Source organism: Thamnophis elegans, chromosome 11, assembly GCF_009769535.1.
Source record: "Thamnophis elegans isolate rThaEle1 chromosome 11, rThaEle1.pri, whole genome shotgun sequence".
Classification (NCBI taxonomy): Eukaryota; Metazoa; Chordata; class Lepidosauria; order Squamata; family Colubridae; genus Thamnophis; species Thamnophis elegans.
Window position 1 is genome coordinate 22579687 of NC_045551.1, and position 22250 is coordinate 22601936.

General features: G+C 40.1%; 2 protein-coding genes across 5 annotated transcripts; both read right to left on the reverse strand.

The window, feature by feature from the left end:
- Nucleotides 1-934: 934 nt before the first annotated feature.
- RAB9A (RAB9A, member RAS oncogene family) lies at nucleotides 935-14715 on the reverse strand. Of its 3 annotated transcripts, none has more exons than XM_032226653.1 (4): nucleotides 14552-14715; nucleotides 13898-14058; nucleotides 10239-10271; nucleotides 935-2090 (listed from the first exon to the last, which is right to left on the reverse strand). In XM_032226653.1, the coding sequence occupies exon 4, from the start codon at nucleotides 2054-2056 to the stop codon at nucleotides 1451-1453; it is 606 nt and encodes a 201-aa protein (XP_032082544.1). In that variant the 5' UTR covers nucleotides 2057-2090; nucleotides 10239-10271; nucleotides 13898-14058; nucleotides 14552-14715; the 3' UTR covers nucleotides 935-1450. The 3 variants fall into 3 exon arrangements, with proteins under 3 accessions (XP_032082544.1, XP_032082543.1, XP_032082542.1); XM_032226652.1 differs by having other exon boundaries at nucleotides 13898-14100; XM_032226651.1 differs by lacking the exon at nucleotides 13898-14058 and having other exon boundaries at nucleotides 14552-14709.
- Nucleotides 14716-18315: 3600 nt separating this feature from the next.
- Nucleotides 18316-22030, reverse strand: TCEANC (transcription elongation factor A N-terminal and central domain containing). 2 transcript variants are annotated; one of them, XM_032226119.1, is made up of 2 exons: nucleotides 21609-21884; nucleotides 18316-20197 (listed from the first exon to the last, which is right to left on the reverse strand). In XM_032226119.1, exons 1-2 carry the CDS (start codon nucleotides 21622-21624, stop codon nucleotides 19140-19142), a joined length of 1074 nt encoding a protein of 357 aa, XP_032082010.1. In that variant the 5' UTR covers nucleotides 21625-21884; the 3' UTR covers nucleotides 18316-19139. The 2 variants fall into 2 exon arrangements, with proteins under 2 accessions (XP_032082010.1, XP_032082011.1); XM_032226120.1 differs by having other exon boundaries at nucleotides 18319-20197; nucleotides 21883-22030.
- Nucleotides 22031-22250: the final 220 nt, after the last annotated feature.

The window sequence follows — 22250 nt, forward strand, 5'->3', positions numbered from 1 at the left end:
ACATGCATGCAGGTCTTCTGCCGCCCAGTTGGTTTTTGGGTCTTTGCTGCGCGTGTACGGGGGGACAGGGCACATGTGTGGGGGTCATGCGTGGGGTGTGCGCAGGGGGGTCATGCGCACATTGCACACAGCGATGAAAAGGTTAGCCACTGGACTAGCATATGTAACTATAAAAATATATAACAAGATAGAAATGTAAAGATAGTATAATTGGAAATGGAATAGAGATGTTTGAGCAGTGAACATTTCATTTACATGGTATTTGTAAACATCATGTAATTTGCAAGTTGTCTTATTCCAAGTTAGCTCTACATTAGTATTAAGATTTAAGTATTAAGATGTAGTATACAGGTAGTTTTTGACTCACAATTTATTAGTTTAGTGACAGATCTAAAGTTACAATGTCACTGAAAAAAGTGACATACAACATTTTCATACTTAATGACCATTGCAATATCCCCATGGTCACATAACCAAAATTCAGGCATCTGGTAACTGTATATATATGACAGTTGTAATCTCTGGGGATCGTGTGATCACCTTTTGCGGCCTGACAAGCAAAGTCAATGTGGAAGTCAGATTCCCTTAACAACCATGGTACTAATTTAGCAACTGCAGTGATTCATTTAATAACTGTGGCAAGAAAGGTAAAATAGAGCAAAACTGATTTGCTTAGCAACAGAAATTTTGGACTCAATTGTGGCCATAAAGTCAAAGACTGTAATTCTCACCGAAAACTCAACAAATCTGTCTGGGATTTCATTCACATATTTTCAATCAAAACTGAGTCAAGCTAATGTAGTTTAAAAACCTGACAACTTATGTCAAGATTTAAGACATACTGCAGCCAACTTTTTTTAAATAAACCTAGTAATGTATTATCTATTGCCCAGTGTTGGGCAAGAAGAGCAGATAAAGACAAACACACACAGGCTCCATATATGCAGATTTATTATCTAACTTAAAATCTACAGGCAGCTCAGTGACACTAGGCAAATAGCAAAAGCCCTTAAAATGTTTATATTAAATCAGATTTAAAAAAAATAGATTAAAGATGCAATCGTGAATAAGAATGTACTATCTACTAATATTGCTTTATGTAAAAGGTTTAGTGAAGTAAACCATGAATTAGTGACCTCAAAATATACACATAGATATAAAATTTCTATTCCTCAACTGAGTCCCCAAGTAGTGCTTCTAGAACTTTCAAGTTTTAGTATATAATTTATTATTCAAACAACATTTAAATTAAATGAATTCTTGAGTTAATACCTTCCCCAAATGTCAGATACCATTTATTTAGCAATAGGTCACATAGAAGAGAATCTTCTGGCCAGCACATAAAGCAGTAAAATATTACAGTTTAATATATTATGTGTCATCCAATGAATCATATGTTCTATTATTCCAAGTTAAGAATGATATTGAACCAAGAGATAAAGCTAAATAGTCAACAGCATGATGAACTAGGTTTGGGCTTTCGGTGAAGATTTATTGTATCTGTTTGAATCAAGTGATCTGATCTATCATCAGTAGCAAGAACTCTTCGGACAGCTTCCTCAAAAGCTGCTGCAACATTAGTGGCATCTTTTGCACTTGTTTCAAAGTAAGGATGGTTTCCATTGTTTCTGCACCAGACCTCGGCTTCTTCTGTAGATACTTGTCTTTCAGTTATATCAACTTTATTACCCAGTATCACAAAAGGAAATGTTTCAGGCTCCTTCACATCTGCATAGTAAATGAATTCTTTTTTCCAGTTGCTCAGATTTTGGAAGCTTTGAGAATCATCTACACTGAAAGTGAGAAGGCAACAGTCAGAACCTCGATAGAAGGGAGTCCTCAAGCTCCTAAACCGTTCCTGGCCTGCAGTGTCCCATATCTGCATTGTGACGAAGTGTCCATCCACTTCCAGATCTTTATTTAAGAATTCTACACCTATTGTATGGAATAACTGGGTATCAAATTTGTTAGTAACATATCTGTTCATAATTGAACTCTTTCCAACTCCTCCATCTCCTAAAAGGATTACTTTAAGGAGCGATGATTTTGTTGCCATTGTTTCAAGAATAGATCTTTTATGATCTCCAGATCTGCAAAATAAAACAAAACTCACATGTTGCAAACATTTCAACATAAATTAAACATGAAATATTAACTCTATATTTGAGTGAATCAATCAAAAATATTTTCTTTATTCATCAAAAAGAACAGAAGACTGATTTTAGTACAATTAGATACTGCATATTCCACAAATTAGGCAGAAATTCATACAGTATTCTAATGGAGAATACTGACCTTTGGAAAGGCAGAGACTGAAGCTGAAATATTTTGGCTACCTAATGAGAAGAGTGGACTCATTGGAAAAGACCCAGATGGTGGGAACAATCGAAGACAAAAGGAAAAGGGGACAGCAGAGAATGAGATGGTTAGTGTAATCAACACAATGAACATGAATGAAAACTCTGGGAGACAGTGGAAAACAGAGGAGCCCCATGTGCTATAGTCCAAGGGGGTCGCCAAGATTTTATTTTACTGTATATACTCGAGTATAAGCCTAGTTTTTCAGCCCACTTTTTGGGCTGAAAAAGCCGCCTCGGCCTATACTCGAGTCAGTGAAAAATTTGCCCGAAATGGAGGAGAAAAAGGGGCGGGGCCATGCCGCTGGGTGACACTCGTGAATGGCCCAGTGCCCCTGTGAGTTTCCCCTCCCTCTGTGTCAGTTTGCCGCGCAGCGCGCACCGCACCATCCCCCCTCCTCAAGTTCTAATGTAATGCAGGGCTGTCTTACGATTCCCCTTCCTCCCCCTCCTGCCGCTCTGCAACGATGTCCCACCTCCTCCTTGTTATGGCAAGCAGCCACATAGCGATGTCCCACCTCCTCTGGTACAGTGATCCAATGATAGGAATCACTGTGCCGTGTGTCATAGGAGGCGGGACATCGCTCCCGCGGCTGCACGGGACATCATCATCACAGCGGGACATCAGCATCATGAGGTGAGTGAAGTATTTCATTGAATACACCGCTAGTTTACTGTTTTTCTTTGAAATAAATATTCAAAAACATTATTGGTATCTATTTTTATTTTTGAAATTTACCGGTAGCTGCTGCATTTCCCACCCTAGGCTTATACTCGAGTCAATAACTTTTCCAGTTTTTTTGTGGTAAAATTAGGTGCCTCGGCTTATATTCGGGTCGGCCTATACTCGAGTATATACGGTAAATGAAATGTTCACTCATTAAGGAGAATTAGAGAAAACAATTACTGTAAAAATGTAGTGATACTATTTCAAATGAAATCCTGGATAAAGTAAATCTTTGTTAATGTTCAATGAATATCTTTTCCTTTACAATGGGTGTCGGCAACCTGCGGCTCTGGAGCCACATGTGGATCTTGGTCCCCCTGCTGTGGCTCCCTGTCAGCTGAACCCACCACTTGATGGCCCCGCCCCCCCACCCTTCCATCCCAGTCACACCTGGCCTGGCCTGAGAAGGTAAGGGTGACAGTGGGGGACGTGCAGTCAGGAGAGGCAGGGGAGGCAGAGCCTCACCACTGTCATCATGAAAAGAAAAAAAAATGTAAAAGGAAAAAGGCTGAGGTAGTTGCTGCCAGAGTCACAGTGGATGACTCTACTTAGTGCTTAACTGTTTAAAAAAGCCTCTAAAAAGTGCCCTCTACAGGAGGCAGGAGAACAACTGGTGTTTTATGAACACTCGAGCAGAGTTAAGCAAGGGTTAAAAGCCGAAAAATTCCTGACGTAGAGGAGGCACGTCGTTTTCCTGCCTCCTCCTGTAGAGGCCGTTTTTTTAGAGGCTTTTTTAAACAGTTAAGCAGTCATCCACGGTGACTCTGGCAGCAACTAGTTCAGCCTGACCTCAGCTCTTGCCTTTTTCCTTTTACATTTTTTTTCTTTTCATGATGGCAGGCAAGAGCAGAGTTGAAATCCTCTCTGAAACAGCTGGAAAAAGTACATGTAGGTCGGAGGGGGAGGAATTCAAACTTCATCCTCATGTAGATCCCTCCCCAAGTGTAGTTTGATTGCAGGCAGAGCCACGTTGCCTTTTCAAACACACACACACACACACACACACACACATACACACACACACACAGCTTGATAAAACTATGTAAGCCCAGCTTCACTGATTACAAGTTTGAAAAGGCAACGTGGCTCCGCCTGCAATCAAAGGCTCGGATCGGCTCCAATCCAACTTCTGTGTTTGTTTGAGAGTGAGAGAGGGAAGGAGATAGTCCAATCCAACTTCTCTGTGTGCGTGTGTCTGTTTGAGAGAGTGGGGAGGGAGGGAGAGAAGGAGGGGGAGGGAGAAGAAAAAGAATGAAGGAAACTTTTTCACAAAGGAGAAAAACAAATGCTGTCGCTTTAAATCAGAACTGAGCATGCCTGGCTGTGGAATTCTGGGAGTTGAAGTCCACAAGTCTAAAAAAAATTGAAACCCCTGTGTCAGTGCCTCACCAGCCATAAACCTCACCGCATGTCACTGGTGCCCCTGTACTTGCCTCATCTCGCGGGGGCTTCTTCTGGCCCTTGTTGGTAATGCACGCACCTAGATCGCACGGGAAGACACACGACTTGCTCGCCACCCAAAGACACTGGCCCGGCCCAGCTGTGGCCGATGCTCCATGTCATAATGGGCTCCAGGAGGAAGAGTAGACACCGTTTTCCCCATTGTGAAGCACACTAAATTTAACTGTGTTGTGCAAGATACTACAAGAGCAGTGGACAGGCCATGGTGGCAGCAACAGAAGCAGCATCGGCCGCAGCTGAGCCAGGGCAGTGAGCAAGTTGCACATATTCCCCAGTGACCAAGATGTGCGCAGCATCAACAAAGGCCAGAAGAAGTGCCCGCAAGATGAGGCAAGTACAGGGGCACTTTGCTCCCGCTCTGGAATATGGAGCGAGTCTCCATCTCCCTCCATCCCCCACCTTCTCAGGCCAGGCAAGGAGTGACTGGGAGGGAAGGGTGAGGGGCGGGGCCAGCCAGTGGTGGGTTCAGCCAACAGGGAGCTACAGCAGGGGGACAAAAGAGCTTCATTTATCTGGGAACCTGAAATGACTCTTGATTTAATCCATGTTTAAAAGCACCCCAAAAAGAATAACATCATCAGCAAAAAACAAAATCAAAAAAACAAAAAACCTGTTTTTGGAAATGGTTCAAGAGGGAACACACATACAAACACACACACACACACACACACACACACACACACACACGAGAGGAAGAGAGAGATGAGACAGAAAGAGAGAGACACAGAGATAAAATACCTGTTTCCCATAGAAGACACCAGGAGCCACAAAACCTGGGTAGGCATGGCTGGGTGGGTGGCGGGTCATGTGGCAGGGTGGGAGTGAGTGATGTCAAGTTGGCCATGTCGACCCAAATTTTGTGTTTTCTGTGAGAAACGGGTCTAAATGGCTCTTTGAGTTGCAGACCCCTGCTCTAAAATAATATTGTCTCTGTATCTACATGCAGAAAACATGGCAAATCAATTTTTTAAAATTATAAAAACAGGATTTGTCAGTCCGCCAAGCTAATAACATTATTAGCTTGGCGCATCGCTGACGCCCTGCCATCAAAAAACTGGGGAGGGGGGAACACTGGGGGGGGGGAGGACAAATGGGCAATAATCCTGTATGTATTTATTGTGGGAATCAAGGAGGGAGGAATAATAGCTGAGGAAGAGCAGATCAACATGGAACCGGTTCATGCCAGACATCTTCCAGGTATGGAAATTTACCAGCCCAAACACCTCAGTGTTTCCAAAACATCTCAGTGGCATCACATTGGCTGGATTTGGACTGGTCATGGGGAGAGGGACAGGGAATGAAAAAAAATGTGTGCTGCCTATGAAACTCAAATTCTGCCTGACTTTACTGCAACCGGCATCTTTTAGTAAAAGTACCTTTTACTTCAATCAAATGGAGTCGATTACTGATTAGATTTTTTTTGTTATAGAAATGACTAGTTTATATTATGTAAAAGTAAAAAGTTGAGGTTCAATGATAATGCTTTGTTCTACTGCCACAGAGGGAGTCAGAATTCAACTTTTTTTCTTTCCCTCCCCTCCTCAGTTTTCTATCCCTTTCTCCTCCCCACTTTGTCCTATTTGCTTTCATATTTTATTCTATAATCTAATAAAAAAAAATTAAAATAAAAAAATTCAAATGGAGTCGAGGTTTTTTTCCCCCTAAGTGACCAGACTGTGACAGATCTTGCAGGATTATTACAGGGCACAGATCTGGGGAAAGCTACAATAAAAGTTTTGCTGCACTGAAGGTTCCAAAGAGCACAGTGGCCTCCATAATTCTCAAATGGTAGACGTTTGGCACAACCAGGACTCTTCCAAGAGCTGGTTGTCCAGTCAAACTAAGCAATTGGGGAAGAAGAACCTTAGTAAGAGAGGTGATCAAGAACTCAATGGTCACTCTGAGCTCCAGCGATCCTGTGTGGAGATGGGACAGAGTTCCAGAAGGGCAACCATCACTGCAGCCCTCCATCAATCTCAGCTGTGTGGCAGATTGGCTAGATGGAAGCCTCTCCTCAGTGCAAAACACATGAAAGCCCACTTGGAGTTTGCAAAACAGCACCTAAAGGACTTTCAGGAAGTGAGGAAGAAGATTCTCTGGTCTGATGAAACTAAGATTGAACTGTTTGTCCTCAATTCTAAATGTTATGTCTGGAGGAAACCAGGCACCACTCATCACCTGCCCAATATCATCCAAACAGCGAAGCATAGTGGTGGCAGCATCATGCTGTGGGGGTGTTTTTCAGGTGGAGGGAAAGCTGAATGGAGCAAACTACAGGGATATCTTCCATGAAAACCTGTTCCACAGCACTCAGGACCTCAGACTGAGCCTAAGATTCATTTTCCAACATGACAACAATCCTAAGCACACAGCCAAGGCAACACAGGCGTGGCTAAGGAAGAACTCTATGAATGTTCTAAATTGGCCCAACCAGAGCCCAGACTTAAACCCTATCAAACATTTCAGGTAGGATCTGAAAATGGCTGTCCACCGATGGTCGCCATCCAACCTGATTGAGTTTGAGAAGATTTACAAGGAAGAATGGCAGGAAATCCCCCAATCTAGGTGTGTAAAGCTTGTCATGTCATACCCAAAAGGACTCAAGGCTTTAATTGCTACCAAAGGTGGCTTCCTGGTCCAGTTGTCTCTTGAAAAACCACCTTTGGGACAACCATGACCTGGATGACTGAGTATCTCCATAGACCCGGGATGGCGAATCTATGGCATGCGTGCCGGCCATTTGTCAGGGCATGTGAGGCGTGGCCCTGTCAGATGGCCAGCACGCATGCATGTGCTGGCCAACTGAGTTCAGCCTTTTTTAAAGCCATTTTTCGCTCTCCCCAGTATCCAGAGGCTTTATAGGAGCCTGGGGAGGGCGAAAGGAGCCTTGCCCCCCCCCCCCCGGAGGCCCTTTGGAGGCTTCAGGAGCTTCCCTGAAGCCTCTGGAGCGCAAAAAACCCCGGCCATATGGGCAAACCAAAAGTTTAGGAACAGAAGCCTCCTGAAGATCCCTGAAGTCTCCGGAGGGCCTCCGGGGGGCGGGGGAGGCTGTTTTCACCCTCCCCAGGCTCCTATAAAGCCTCTGGAGCCTGGGGAGGGCGAAAAATGCATGCAAAAAATAGGAAGCGCCTCTCATGCGCACTGGGGGCGTTGCACATTGTATTATGGGTGCGGCACGCCCGCACACAACCCCCCTGCAGTCCCCCCCCTTATGGCATGCGAGCCAAAAAATGTTCGCCATCGCTGCCATAGACAATTGCTGCAAAAGGTGCTTCAGCAAAATATTGAGTGAAGAGTCTGAATACTTATGCCAATGTGATATTTGAGGTTTTTCTTTCTTTTTAATAAATTTACAGACATTTCTAAAATTGTTTTCATTTTGTCATTATGGGGTACTGAGTTTAGATTAAAGAAAAATTAGATTTAGAAAAATGGCCAAAAAAGAAGGCCAAAGTCAGCTGACTAGGCAACGCCTTGCGTGACCTAACAAATGGCTCCACGTGCCACCTATGGCATGCATGGGGCTATGGCAATACTTGCAGCCTGAAACAGCTGATCATCGTGAGGCCCTGCTGAAACTGAAATTGAAACAGGCTGTTTGCTGCAAGTGCTGGGAGGCAGAGGCAGATTTTTTCTTCTTCTAATCAGGCTACACTGAAACAGGCTGTTTGCTGCAAGGAGGTAAGTCAATAAGTATAAATGCCTACAGAATGTTCAAATTATTAGACTTATTTTTTAAAGACTGCTTTATTATTGTTCTAGACAACTTAACAGAATGAAGCTTTTTAAAATAAATGCTTGATCTGAAGAGACTCAGTGCTATTGTATCTTCTTTTAAATAGCAGAGAATAGTGTATACTTCCAGAAAGCCACATCAATTTTAACAGCATCTGTACAAGTATAGTCTGAAATGTAACACCACAAACAGTGTATATTGTCTGTACTGTTTGCTGCAAGGTGGAAAATTGCTGGAAGGCAGAGGCAGATTTTTTCCCTTGTTTTCCTCCCCAAAAGCTAGGTGTGTCTTATACTTTGGAGCGTCTTATACTTGGAAAACTATGATATTTACTTTTGATTTTGTAATTTTAATCTATTTTTAAATTTATAATTGTTTTTATCTGTACGTATTATTATATAGTAAAATATAATTTTAAAAACAGATCATGCCAGACTAATCTTATTGCATTCTTTGACAAAGTGACAAAATTAGTGGACCAGAGGAATGCCATCAATATAGTTTACTTGAACTTCAGTAAGGCATTTGATAAGGTAGACCATAACCTACTACTAGATAAAGTAGAAGAATGTGGGTTGGACAGCATCACCACCAGATGGATTCGTAACTGGCTGACCAACCGCACTCAACGTGTAGTCCTCAATGCAACTGCACCTACATGGAGGGAAGTATGCAGTGGAGTACCCCAAGGCTCTGTTTTAGGCCCAGTACTCTTCAACATCTTCATCAATGATTTGGATGAGGGAATAAATGGGGAACTCATCAAATTTGCAGATGACACCAAGCTGGCAGGAATAGCCAACACTCCAGAAGACAGGCTTAAGATACAGAAGGATCTTGACAAACTTGAACATTGAACTATCTAATAAAATGAAATTCAATGGTGAAAAAAGTAAGGTTCTACATTTAGACAAGAAAAACGAAATGCACAGGTATAGGCGGTACCTTGGTCAACAGTAGTAACTGTGAAAGGGATCTTGGAGTGCTAGAGGACAACCATTTAAATATGAGCCAGCAATGTACAGCAGCTGCCAAAAAAGCCAACACAGTTCTAGGCTACATAAACAGAGGGATAGAATCAAGATCACGTGAAGTGTTAATACCACTTTATAATGCCTTGGTAAGGCCACACTTGGAATACTGCATTCACTTTTGGTCGCCACGATTAGGGGACTGGAGACTAAAACATATGAAGAATGGTTGCAGGAACTGAGTATGTCTAGTTTAAGGAAAAGAAGGACTAGGGGAGACATGATAGCAGTGTTCAATAGCTCAGGGGTTGCCACAAAGAAGAGGGAGCCAAACTATTCTCCAAGGCACCTGAGGATAGAACAAGAAGCAATGGGTGGAAACTAATCAAGGAGAGAAGCAACTTAAAACTGGGGAGAATTTTCCTGACAGTTAGAACAATTAATCAGTGGAGCAGCTTGCCTCCAGAAGTTGCGAATGTCCCAACACTGGAAGTATTTAAGATGATGTTGGATAGCCATTTGTCTGGAACGGTATAGGGTTTCCTGCCTAGGCAGGGGGTTGGACTAGAAGACCTCCAAGGTCCCTTCCAACTCTGCTATTGTACTGCATTTGTTATTACTACTCTGCCACTCAGAGTCACTTCGAAGTTTGAGAGAGGTGGCATATAAATTTAATAAATAAATATATTTGTTACTTTGAATTTACTGCATTTGTAGTTGTCTTCTCAGTCAAGTCATTTTGGATTTTTTTTTTCTAAACATGAATATCACAACATAAACATTGGAAAATAGTCTATTTGAAACCTCTTTTCAACATTCATTATCTGTAACATCTAGATAAATATCTAATCTTCCTTTGCTACTTTTCTTTATCTGGATATGCATAGCCATAAAATGATCATATTTACATTTTTGTCACAAATGTTTTATTTATCATTTAAATATAACTATTATTACTATATGAAACATTTGATAAAAATAATTACCTTTACTGTTCAGTGTAAATCATAATTAAATACCTGCCAAAAAAGAGAGAGGTTGTATTACTACTGAAAACATATTGCCAAGTATGCATTTTAAAATTAATATACTTTGTTTTACTATAATATGGAATATACTTAATATGTTCCAAAGGAAGTTATAATCAAATTATTCTTATACATTACTTAAGCACATATTAAATTTCACTACTTTCAACGTGTTTTCAGTGAAATGAAACCTTTGCATACCCATTTTTTAAAATTAAATTGAATTCTTATGTATTTTTACTATTCACTAGTAAGTGAGAGGGAGGAAGCAACAACATAACATTCAGAATTTAAACTTCATATGAATATTTTATATTAAGTTACCCTTTGGGTCATTCCATGTCAAGTAGAAAGGTGAATAGAATTGCCTGCAGACAAACAAAGCTAATTACTGCTCTGTGTGTACATTGTTTCTTCAACGATGATACACTGACTTTTCTTGTTTTTTTTCTTCAAGTCTGCAAACCCATGGCTAATACCTTGCCTGGTATCAGGAATGCCCCCCTAGGTGATAGAGTTGCCAATTTTATTAAATTGGCAAGTGGCTTAGCCATCACTAACCAATACAAGGTAAATAATATACCACAGTTTTGCAACATCCTTGATGATTGATTTATGGATTTATATCTTAAGAGTATCATATACTGAAAGCATGGTCAGCACAATAAATTCAGCTGAACTGTGAAATTTTACACCTCTAGCTCATGTATATGTCAAACAGTCTGGTGGTAAAGGTAACCTTTTTTAACAGAGCATCCATGTGTGCAAATTATGAATATCTTTGGGCCTTAATTCTGACCAAAAGAAGGCTGGATCCAAAAGTGAAGTATGGCGAGTTTTGTAGCAGAAATGACGTTCTTTCCAATGACATAAAAAAAATTAAAAATTACAAAATTGAGATATTTGCATCCAAATGAGTGAAAATTTGCATAAACCAGCAATATCATGTATTTATGTACATGTGTCTTTGCAGCTGGATGGGCTGGAACTACTGGTCCAGTTATGTCCTAAATCGAAACATAAGGTTAGGTTTATTTGGCTTGTATGCCGCCCTACTCCCGAGAGACTCGGGGCGGACTCAAGGACTCAAAACTGGCAATACATTTATTTCATGAAATGTTTCATATACCTTGCTGATCTATAACAAGAAAAGCAAAAACCAGGAACTTAACTCACAAAGTTTTAGCTCTCTGATAGGTTTCAAGGGCTTCAGTACCTGCACGAAGTGGTTACTTTGTGTCACTCAGAGCACGATACACCAAGCATGCACCTCTAGCTAGTCACATCCCAACACCTGCCTCACCTTGTAGTAGTGACTCAGGCAGCCCATCCAGCAAGACCCTGCGTGTCCGCCAGCCCATTTTTTCCAGCCCGCTATGGCACCAGAGCAGGAGGCCGAGTGACACGCTGGTGCCGTGACAAAGCGACGCAGGGGGTTGAGCTGCCTCACAAGGCAATTGTCAGGGAATGGATGGACTGGTTGTGGGGGCCCTGAGGCAAGCTGATGTGGGGTGCGTGGGGTAGCTCCACCTCTCCTGCCTCACGGCTGTGGCACCAGCATGTTGTCCAGCATCCTGCTCTGGTGGCGCACTGTAAGAAGTGGGTCAGCAGCCACATGGGCTCTTGCTGCACATGGTTGTTGGTGCTGATGCCATGAGGCAATTGTTGGGGCATGGATGGTCTGGCTGCGGGGGCACTGAGGTAAGCCAGTGTATACGTGGGGAAGATTCACCTCCTTGCTTCACCTTATCTTGTGTCAGCAGCACCTCGAGCAACCAGACAGAATGGGCAGCCAGCCAGTTGTACAGGCGCTTAAATCAAGGTTATTTTGGGGATAGGGCTTATGTTGGGCGCATAGGCAGAAAACATGCTAGTTTATTTTTTGAGATAGGTCTTATTTTTGGGGAAACACGGTATATTGGCCATTGTATCCCAATGATTACAGGAAGTATTAACATATTTATAAAAATCAGACAGAGGGGATGAAGTGGATTCTTTAAGATATAATATATTACTATTGCCAACAATCTCTTGCCATTGGTTAGACAAATATAAGGGTATCATGTTGCTAGTTCTGGAGTAGATTGTTTTATTCTACATTTAATCATATCTAGTGAAATAGTGAATAATGTTAATATTGTAATTTTTATATTCCACATTACTTTCAGAAGCATTAATTAAATGCTCAACTTTTGGACTCAATTATGAATAGTTTTACTATTTTAACAATGTTATCCCTACTATATACAGGATTATATAGCTGTAATCCTATGAAAAATGTCTTAGAAATGATGCTTTAAACCATGAGAGTCAAACTTGGATTGTGTCATGTGACAGCATGTGATGTATTGTGATATTTTTTGCCTTTGCGGAGCAGGGGTGGGATGCAACTGGATCAGGGCCGCCAGTTTGACACTCCTGCTTTAAATTATACTCATGACTTAGTATAAGTCTAGCTGATATGCATATTTGAAAGTCTTGAAAAAAGGCAAGTTATTTGAGACTTATTCAAATAAACCTATAGAAATAGTCATACAGAAACTCACTACATATATACTTAATGTCATTTAAAACTGCAATTTTCCAGTAATCTAGATAATAGAGGCCATAGATCACTAACATTCAACACTTCTCTTTTTCCATTATGAATAAACAATTGTGTATGAATATTTTATTAGAATTTTGAAATTATTATGAGAACTATGATAAAGCTGAACTTTAAATCCTATAAACCACTATAAATCCTATAACCACTGGAACAATTTGCCAAGGGCTGTTGACCATATATCTCCTTAACAAATAAACCCAGCGTCTTCATTGTGCCACTAAATAAATATGGAACTTTTGGAAACAGTTCACTGAAAAATACAACAAAATCATAACTATATATCAAAACATGTCATAATATATATGAAATATTTAATAATGCTGCAACAATGAATTCAAACAGAAATTTAAACCACTTTTATTCAGTGTTTTAAATTGAACATAGAATATTTAGAATTTAGAATAATTTAGAATTCAAAGCTAAATATTCTATGAAGAGCAACTTGAGTAGTTGTGTATAATATAGCATAACAAATTAATTACATCTAACTGAGAACTATAAAAAAGCAAGATTTACCTAGCAAAAGTACATACTTTGTGTCCTCTTTTGAGTGGATCTATATAGTCTATGGCTTGGGGTCAAAAAAGCCCACTATATCTTTAATTACAGTTTTCATTGATTTGGTTTTGTTGAAAACAAAAGTCAGGGTAGTTCCTTACTCCGAGTTTACAATTAAAAATTGCTTTTAGATACTGTTCTCCTTTTAAAATATTGTGTCATGCTGTAAATACAGTCTACAATTTTTCATCTAGCTAAAATAGAAAAATATTTTTTTAAAATCTGATTGTTTTCATTATCAGCTAAAAATGTTATTTTGCTCTCTTATCCATCTAGCGTACATCACCTAGGTCACTTTTTACACTTAACTGCACAAATAGGAGGAAAAAATACTTCTTTAAACTCAATTTAATCAAAACAAAAATAGGCAAAGCAGCAAACTAAGTAGCTCGATTATCTCTCCGAGGGGCCATGGATTTTCCACATGAAAAATGCAACAAAGAGGACATACATAAGTTGTTGAACCGTCCTCACAGTCCAGTGATTTTAATCAGTTTGGCTTATTTGCCCCAGGGATAACTTGGTCATGAGCCAACTGAGAAGTACAGAAGTGAAGCAATTTCCCAACATAACCGCCGTCTCCTTCTGATCACGGGACTTTTAATCATGCCACTGGAAAAAACAGAGGGGCATCTTAGAAGGACAACTTTCTCCCTGTAGGTTAAAAAAAAGGGGGGGCGTAATTGTACTGGATAAGGCACTGCTACCTGCCGCCCCCCAAGGCTTTGTTTCCTCAAGTTTCACGCTAGGAAGCCCTACAGCCAGGACCATTCGCAAGAGACTCTGCAGCCCCCAGTGGCCGAGGAGGTGGGTGGATTTCGAGTGTCCCTACAAGCAACGTAGTCCTTAGGACCTCCCTCTTGCACCAAGGAGCGACCAAGAGCCACTCTCGATCGGACCCCCCAGAAAAACCTTTCCTAAAGAACCGATGGGAGGCGAGGGAAATATCGCTAATGCCTCCTCCCCATCTCCTGTAAGCAGCCATGAAAAGCTCAAGCCGACGCTCGGAGTCCTCAGGGCCAGGAACCGCAGCCCGGGAAGAACTGGGCTCTTTCTTGAGCCCATCCATGGTAAAAGGCCAGACTCAGAGATGGGGCGCGCTCACCTGTCAAGAAAGCGGAGAGCCGATAACTGGCCCGCAGCACTTGCGGACACCGCGACAGAGAGGAAGGGAGGGAGCTTGAGAGGGAAATAACATGGCCGGGGCTGCGCTATGAGGGCGGAATCATTGGCCCTCACGTGACATCAGATGAGGACAGCCTCGCCTCCCCGATTCTCGGCCCAACTGAGCGGAAAGGAGGCTGTTGCTAGGCTACAGGGCCTCGTCTCTTCCAGACTCGCGGTTCTAATTGGAGACTGTCTGCCCCGTCCCGCCTCTTTACGTGTGTCCGCTCTGCTTGCTGGGCCCCTGGAAAACAGCGAAGCTAATAACGTTCGTTCCTGTTTGAAAATTTCGCGGAACAAGTAGTTAGTCCAGTGTTTCTCAACCTTGGCGACTTTAAGTCCTGTGGACTTCAACTCCCAGAATCCACCAGCCAGGAATTCTGGGCGTTGAAGTCCACAGGACTTAAAGTCACCAAGGTTGAGAAACACTTAGTCAGTCTTCTGCAGCTCTTTTGTTTTCTGCCGCTCTAGTCTATAAAGTATTTTCTTAGGTTCTGACATTTCATGCCTTTGAATTAAGCTACTTGGATAAGATTGTTAAGAACCAACAATCAAGATGGAATACTTGATGGAATCGATCCAAAGTAATCACTGGAAACCCTAATAATGAAATTAAACTTTACAAAAATGAACGCATAATTGTTTTTCCAAGGAGAGCCTAATGTTAGTAAATAAATTCATTGAAAAGTAATTAAAAGTTACTTGCAGGATATAAGGTATCTAGTTGCTATCATTATGGATTTATAAAACAATATTTAGTAAAATGAGGCCTTATCGCAAATGCCTTCGGAAAAATATTTTCCATTGCAACTTGTAGTGTGAAATCATTAGGCAAATTTCAGCTATGTATGAAGTAGCCGTTCTCTATCCTTAGCACTGAAGAAGGCAGAGCAAAAGGTTTGGTCTAGCACACGTGCTGAATGTTGCATCAAAACTTTATAATGGTTATCAATAAAATACTCACCTAATCATCCACATTTTCAAGAGAGATGTCTGTTTTACCTCACAGTGCTTATGGAACAATATAGTTTTTTTAAAAGCCATTTTCACTTTGCTTCACTAAGTTTAGTTGCACACTAAACTGAGTTGTGATGTTAGAGATATATTACTTGGAGATGTAAACTTACACTTATACACAGCCAATGCTGTATTATTTACAGCCCTAATAATTTGCATCCAATGAAAAAACTATATGATTGAACAGAGGATGAATCTGAAATGTACCCAAGACCAATATACTTATTCTTGATATGAAAAATTCAGTGAACAATTGATGGTCTAAAAATTAAAGCAAGTAGATAAATATCTCTACCTTAGCAGAATGCTTACAAATGCTGGGGGAGTGGCAGCAGATGCTGGGAGAAAGATAACAAGTAGTTTGAATGAAGTGTGTGTCAAAAGTAAAATGACCAGGTAGAAGAATGATTCTGCCCACATACAGTATATAAGACAGTGAGATCTGGTTATGTCAGGAAAGTCATAAGATCAATGTAGTGTGTGAACTTGAACAAATAGTACAAAATAAGAACATAAAGGCAATTTAGTCATAGGGGAAAAATGAAGGAGGAATTAATCACAAATATGTAACTTGTTAAGAGTAAAGGAAGACAGAGGAAGTTGTGAATAGATGGTTGATGAGATTCTTAACAATTTTGTTTTAAAAACAAAATGTAATGAAGAAATATAAATATAAATATTGATATTGAACCAAATTCATTTTTTTATTATTTCAAACTGGATAGACAGTTTGTCTAGTGATTAAACCACAGGGCTGGAAAGCAAGAGACTGCGAGTTCAAGTTCTGCCCTTGGCTATGAAAGCCACCTGGGTGATCTTGGGCCAGTCACTCTCAATCCAACTCAGCTCAAAGGGTTGGTGTTGTGGGGAAAATTGAAGGAGAAAAGTGTGTTGAAGATGTTTGCCACCTTGAGTTATTTGTAAAAATAATAAAGGTGGGAAATAAATATTGAATTTTTCCCTTGCTTTATTTTGTTTGGCTTGCTATTTTTCATTTCTTTTCTGAATTTTACATAATGTTTATCTCAGAAGAGATTAGTATGATGGGTATGCATGCATATATGCATGTTTTTGAGTTGGGCTATAAAGTCTAATAACACAAATACCTAAGTCATAATAAATGCTTTAGTCTTTAAGATGCTTCAATAGTTTATTAATCTTCCAGAAATAAAAAAAAACCTTACAATTTTAATGAGTACCGTATATACTCGAGTATAGGCCGACCCGAATATAAGCCGAGGCACCTAATTTTACCACAAAAAAACTGGAAAAGTTATTGACTCGAGTATAAGCCTAGGGTGGGAAATGCAGCAGCTACCGGTAAATTTCAAAAATAAAAATAGATACCAATAATGTTTTTGAATATTTATTTCAAAGAAAAACAGTAAACTAGCGGTGTATTCAATGAAATACTTCACTCACCTCATGATGCTGATGTCCCGCTGTGATGATGATGTCCCGTGCAGCCGCGGGAGCGATGTCCCGCCTCCTATGACACACGGCACAGTGATTCCTATCATTGGATCACTGTACCAGAGGAGGTGGGACATCGCTATGTGGCTGCTTGCCATAACAAGGAGGAGGTGGGACATCGTTGCAGAGCGGCAGGAGGGGGAGGAAGGGGAATCGTAAGACAGCCCTGCATTACATTAGAACTTGAGGAGGGGGGATGGTGCGGTGCGCGCTGCGCGGCAAACTGACACAGAGGGAGGGGAAACTCACAGGGGCACTGGGCCATTCACGAGTGTCACCCAGCGGCATGGCCCCGCCCCTTTTTCTCCTCCATTTCGGGCAAATTTTTCACTGACTCGAGTATAGGCCGAGGCGGCTTTTTCAGCCCAAAAAGTGGGCTGAAAAACTAGGCTTATACTCGAGTATATACAGTAAATATCATTTTTTTAATTGTAATATTCTTTTTTAGTATTATTTAGTAACTATTTACATTGGCAGGATTAAAATGCTTTAGTGTAAAAGCTTAGAATAAAATATGAATCCAATAAGGAACACCCCAAACCACCATAATGAGTAAACCTAGAAATCAAACATTAAACCTGTATTAATTATAAAGTTTGATCACTTAGAATAAAATTGATCTAATCTATCATTCTCCACAAAAATGCAGCATTGAAAAGTACTGTGTGACTGATTAGATAGAAACTTGACACATAGCCACTGTCTATCTGCCTATCAGCAAATTTAGTGTACAAAATAACAAAACACCTTGCTTAATACAGCTGGCATCTCGCTGCTCTAGGAAAAGGTAGTCCTCTGGATTCAAAGCTACTTAAAGTCTTTAAAAGGTTAAGAAACTGCACATTCAATTGGTTCAGGAAACTTACAGGTAGTCAATAAAGCTGTTTTAATATTAGTATGATATACATTGAGCTATATTATCATAAAAGACATTAAATTAACATATTATTTGCCCTCAGGAGTATGGTCAGAGATGCTATTCAGCAGGTTCTGACCAGTTCTGGATAACTGTTAGTGGAAATTTTGAGTAGTTTGGAGAACTGGTAAATACCACCTCTGACTGGCCCAACCCCCTCTATTCTCTGCCTCTTGAGTCCCAACTGATTGGGAGGAAATGGGGATTTTGCAGTAACCTTCCCCCACAGTGGGGAGGGAATGGAGATTTTACAGCATCCTTCCCTGCCATGCCCACCAAGCCATGCCACCCCCACCAAGCACACCCACAGAACTGGTACTAAAAAAATTGAATCCCACCACTGGGTGTGATGCTAGTTCGCCTCCTCGCGGTGCACCCTGGATAGCATGGTAGTGTGAAACAAACAACTAGCAACAATGGACAGCCAGACTACATTGAAGAATTGGCAATTAACAACAGTTGTTAGACATCTTTGTAGAACTCCTGGCTCTTTAAATACATGGCAATTGATAAACAACTACAAGTCCATGTATTTGCCATACGCTAAATAAATAGATTTGCCCTCAACTTGAACTGAAATCATACAGAACTATTCATATTTCCAAAAATTACACTGCCTTCATATCAAGGACATCTCATATGTCTGTGTGTGTTAGTGTGACAGAGAGGGAGTGAGGGAAAGAGGGAGGGAGAGAGATCTTTATTATCAAGGACACCTTATGACCTCTCTTGGGTCCTCTCATGAGAACTACCAAAGATCAAAGAATTTCAAGGATTATGAAATAGTCAGGAAACTTTATTCCTAGAGATTTAACACTTCATTCTTAGAGATTTAAGTCTTCAAATGAATGTAAAAAGTTACTAGCTTAACAATGCTTTTAAAATATACTCTTATCTGTAAGTTGCATGACATTGATACTATAGTAATGCTGATTTGTAATTATGAACTGGCCTGAGTCATACTCTGCTTTTCTAAACAATTTCCAATATTTTACAATCATTTGTTCAGTAATTCACATCATTTTATTACAGCACAAAACCATTTAAGCATTTTCACTACTTCCACATTCAAATATTTGCTCTGGATTACCATATTTTATATTTACTTCTAAGTAATGTACAATCATAAACAGATCCATCTGTTGTGGTACCACTGCTCTCCACATTTATTACAAATCACATAAGTCATCATTTGTTCATCTGGATTTGTATTCTGCACCCAACCAGGAAGGAAAAGGGCTCCCCTTGCAATGACAGTAATAGTGCAATCATACTTTTCACAGTGCTTACATTTTATTTTGCTTGTACGTGTACCACTGATATTTTGGGGGAGCTGATGTTCCAGAACAGATGACTTGGTAAATGAAGTCCTGAGCTCTTTCAGTTCATCATGTGCCATTTCCATCACAGACATATCAGCAAATGTTTTGGGATTAAGAGCCCCTGAAAGCAAGTTAGTCTTTAAATGAAAATTTTTAGGATTTTTCAAGTTTAAAACTTTGCTCCTGATACAGTTTTTGTATTTTCTATTATTTTTTACATACATTGCAAAAATGTGCTGTTCAATTTCTTCAACTATTTTGTGATGCTTTTCATTTTGTTCATTGCTTGTTGAAGAGTCACACAAAGCTTTGTTAAGAAGTTCTACGCATTTAGACCTTAGAGGTGTAATAGGATCCTCAGATGGGTTTATTTTGCTATCCAAGCATGTGACTCCCAGATGTTCTGATTGAATTGCATAATCCTCTTGCACATTACTTCTAACAGCTTTTGAACTCTTTTCTGATGGCAAGCAATTGTTAGAACTGACAGAATCTACTTTTTCAAGCTGACCCTTTTCACCGAAGTTTCTATTCTCCAAGACTACCTGATCATTCTTAAAAGATATTTCCATATTACTGGGTCCTGGTTTAATATGCATTGATTGGTATTTTTTATAAAGTGTTTTCCATTTCGACAATAAATGCTTAGACTTGTTTTTCAGTACTACAGAGGGACAGTTCTTGAGGATTTGGAAAACAGCTTTGGCAATATCAGTTTCTTGGAGATTATTTATAGTCATATCAACTGTTTCAAGATATTCAAGATGACTTCCAATATCTTGGTAATTTTTTTTATACAGTAGATTCTCTATACAAGCGGCTGTAGTCATGATAATGCTTCTGTTAGACATTGCAAATTCTGAAATAAAAGTAGCAAAAGCGTTTTTAAAACTACAGTGTACCATATAATTTTGCATGGAGAGTAAAGTATAAACTAAGACAACTGGTTCAAACAATTCTTCATATTTGAACATTTACCACTCCCTGCCACCACCACCCTCCCTCTCTCTCTCTCTCTGTGTATATATATATATATATATATATGTTTTTTTTCTTTTTCTAGTTACTCTCCCCAGATAAATCTAGTTCATTTTCCTTCTGTTTTTTGCACATTTTTCTAATAATGGGCAAAGTGCCTTTATATAATTTGTTCCAATGTTCTGTTGGGTTAGAAATAATGAAAAGAAAATCTAAAGTTCTTAATATTGGACCACTAATATTTGTGTATAAACATTTATTTACACTTTACAATTTTCTTACAACTTTTACTATAAAACAGATTGCCTTTTTAAAAAATTTTAAGCAGCTATTATTTAATATTTTCAAACAATCAATAGTTGGGAACAATTTAGTTGTGACAAAGGGAGGGCCTGGATCACACTTGGTAGGGTTGTACCAAACCCATACAATATGGAAAATATTAGCATTCTCTATTTTTTTCCCTTGGGTTTGGCCAGTTGTTGTTTTTTCTTTATACCTATACTAAGCATATCTGAACAGTTATACTGCAGGTTACTTGCATTTCTCACCATCAGAATTTTGGGAGGCATAAAATGAGGCTCTTCTCTAATACAGAGCACTGAGCTATTTTTTCCCCCATAAATTCTTGAATGGTTAGATTCTTCTACTTTTATACCACACATGAAAATATGTCAGAACTTACATATCCCTCTAAAACAGTGTTTCTCAACCTTAGCCATTTTAAGATATATGGACTTCAACTCCCAGAATATCTGGGAGAATTTTGGAAGTTGAAGTCCACACATCTTAAAATGGCTAAGGTTGAGAAGTATGCTCTAAAATATGGCTTTCCTAATCACTGTTTAATGAATAAGCCACAAGTAGTAGTTTTAGCTAAGCCTGGATTTGTAACATGTGATGCCTCAAACAAGCAAACCAAAAAGCAGTTTGAGGTATCACATAATGCATGAATGTGGCTCATCCTCACAAAACAACCTTCAGCTTTGAGCTACAATTCCCATCACTTTCAGTGAACATTGCTCATGCTAGTTAGAAATGATGAAAGTTTTAGTTAACCATGTTTGGGAGTGGCAGCTTATAATTATCCTTAACTTTTAGCATGAACTTACAAGCGGAGGAAAATATGAAACAAGAAAAAAAATTATACTATGCAGTGCAACCTCTATACAGGTTTGAGTCAGAAACACATTAGGAGAGACAGAAGATGCAGATACAAGGGGTACCAACAGAAATGGCTTTTCTAAGTTAAGTATTTTACCAAAAAGAAAGAAAAAGAAAAGAAAATCCACCTGATGCGATTTCCATACAGTTTACACGAGCTCTTCATTTGAAAACGCTGCTGCTATTGCAGCTAATATCCACATTTTTGTCATATGGCTTAAGCTTTATCTGGCTGAACTACATAACAGTATCCTGCTAAGTATACAAATAGTTCGTTTTTAGAAGATTTCCCCGAAGCCCAGTAACAAGATAGGGTTCCCTCCTGTGGTGTCACCCAAAGTTCACGGGGCGCTTTCTTCCCCACCTAAGACGAACCCCACCACGGCATAGGTTCCTGCTCACCTGGAGATTCTCCCAACAGGGCCGGTGCAGGACTTCCGCCCTTCCAGCCTCCCTTCGCCTGTGGCTCCGCCCCTCAATCAGAAAAAGTAAGATATGTGAAAGTAATGAGGGTATAAGAGACGCTCGCCTCTATACCCTCATTGCGAACGAGCGGCTTCTCTCTCTGGCTCAGCCCTAAGTGCAGCGCCCTCTGGAGGTGGGGAGAAGCTGCCGCAATTCCAAGAGTGTACAGCCAATGCTGAGAAGTATGGGAGTTGAAGTTTTTATATTTGGAGACTGAAGAAGGCTATAGTGTGTGGTACGCTAGTTGCTATTTCTTCGAGGTTGCGGTATTTGTGGAATTCTAGCAGCGCAAAGTAAATATTCAG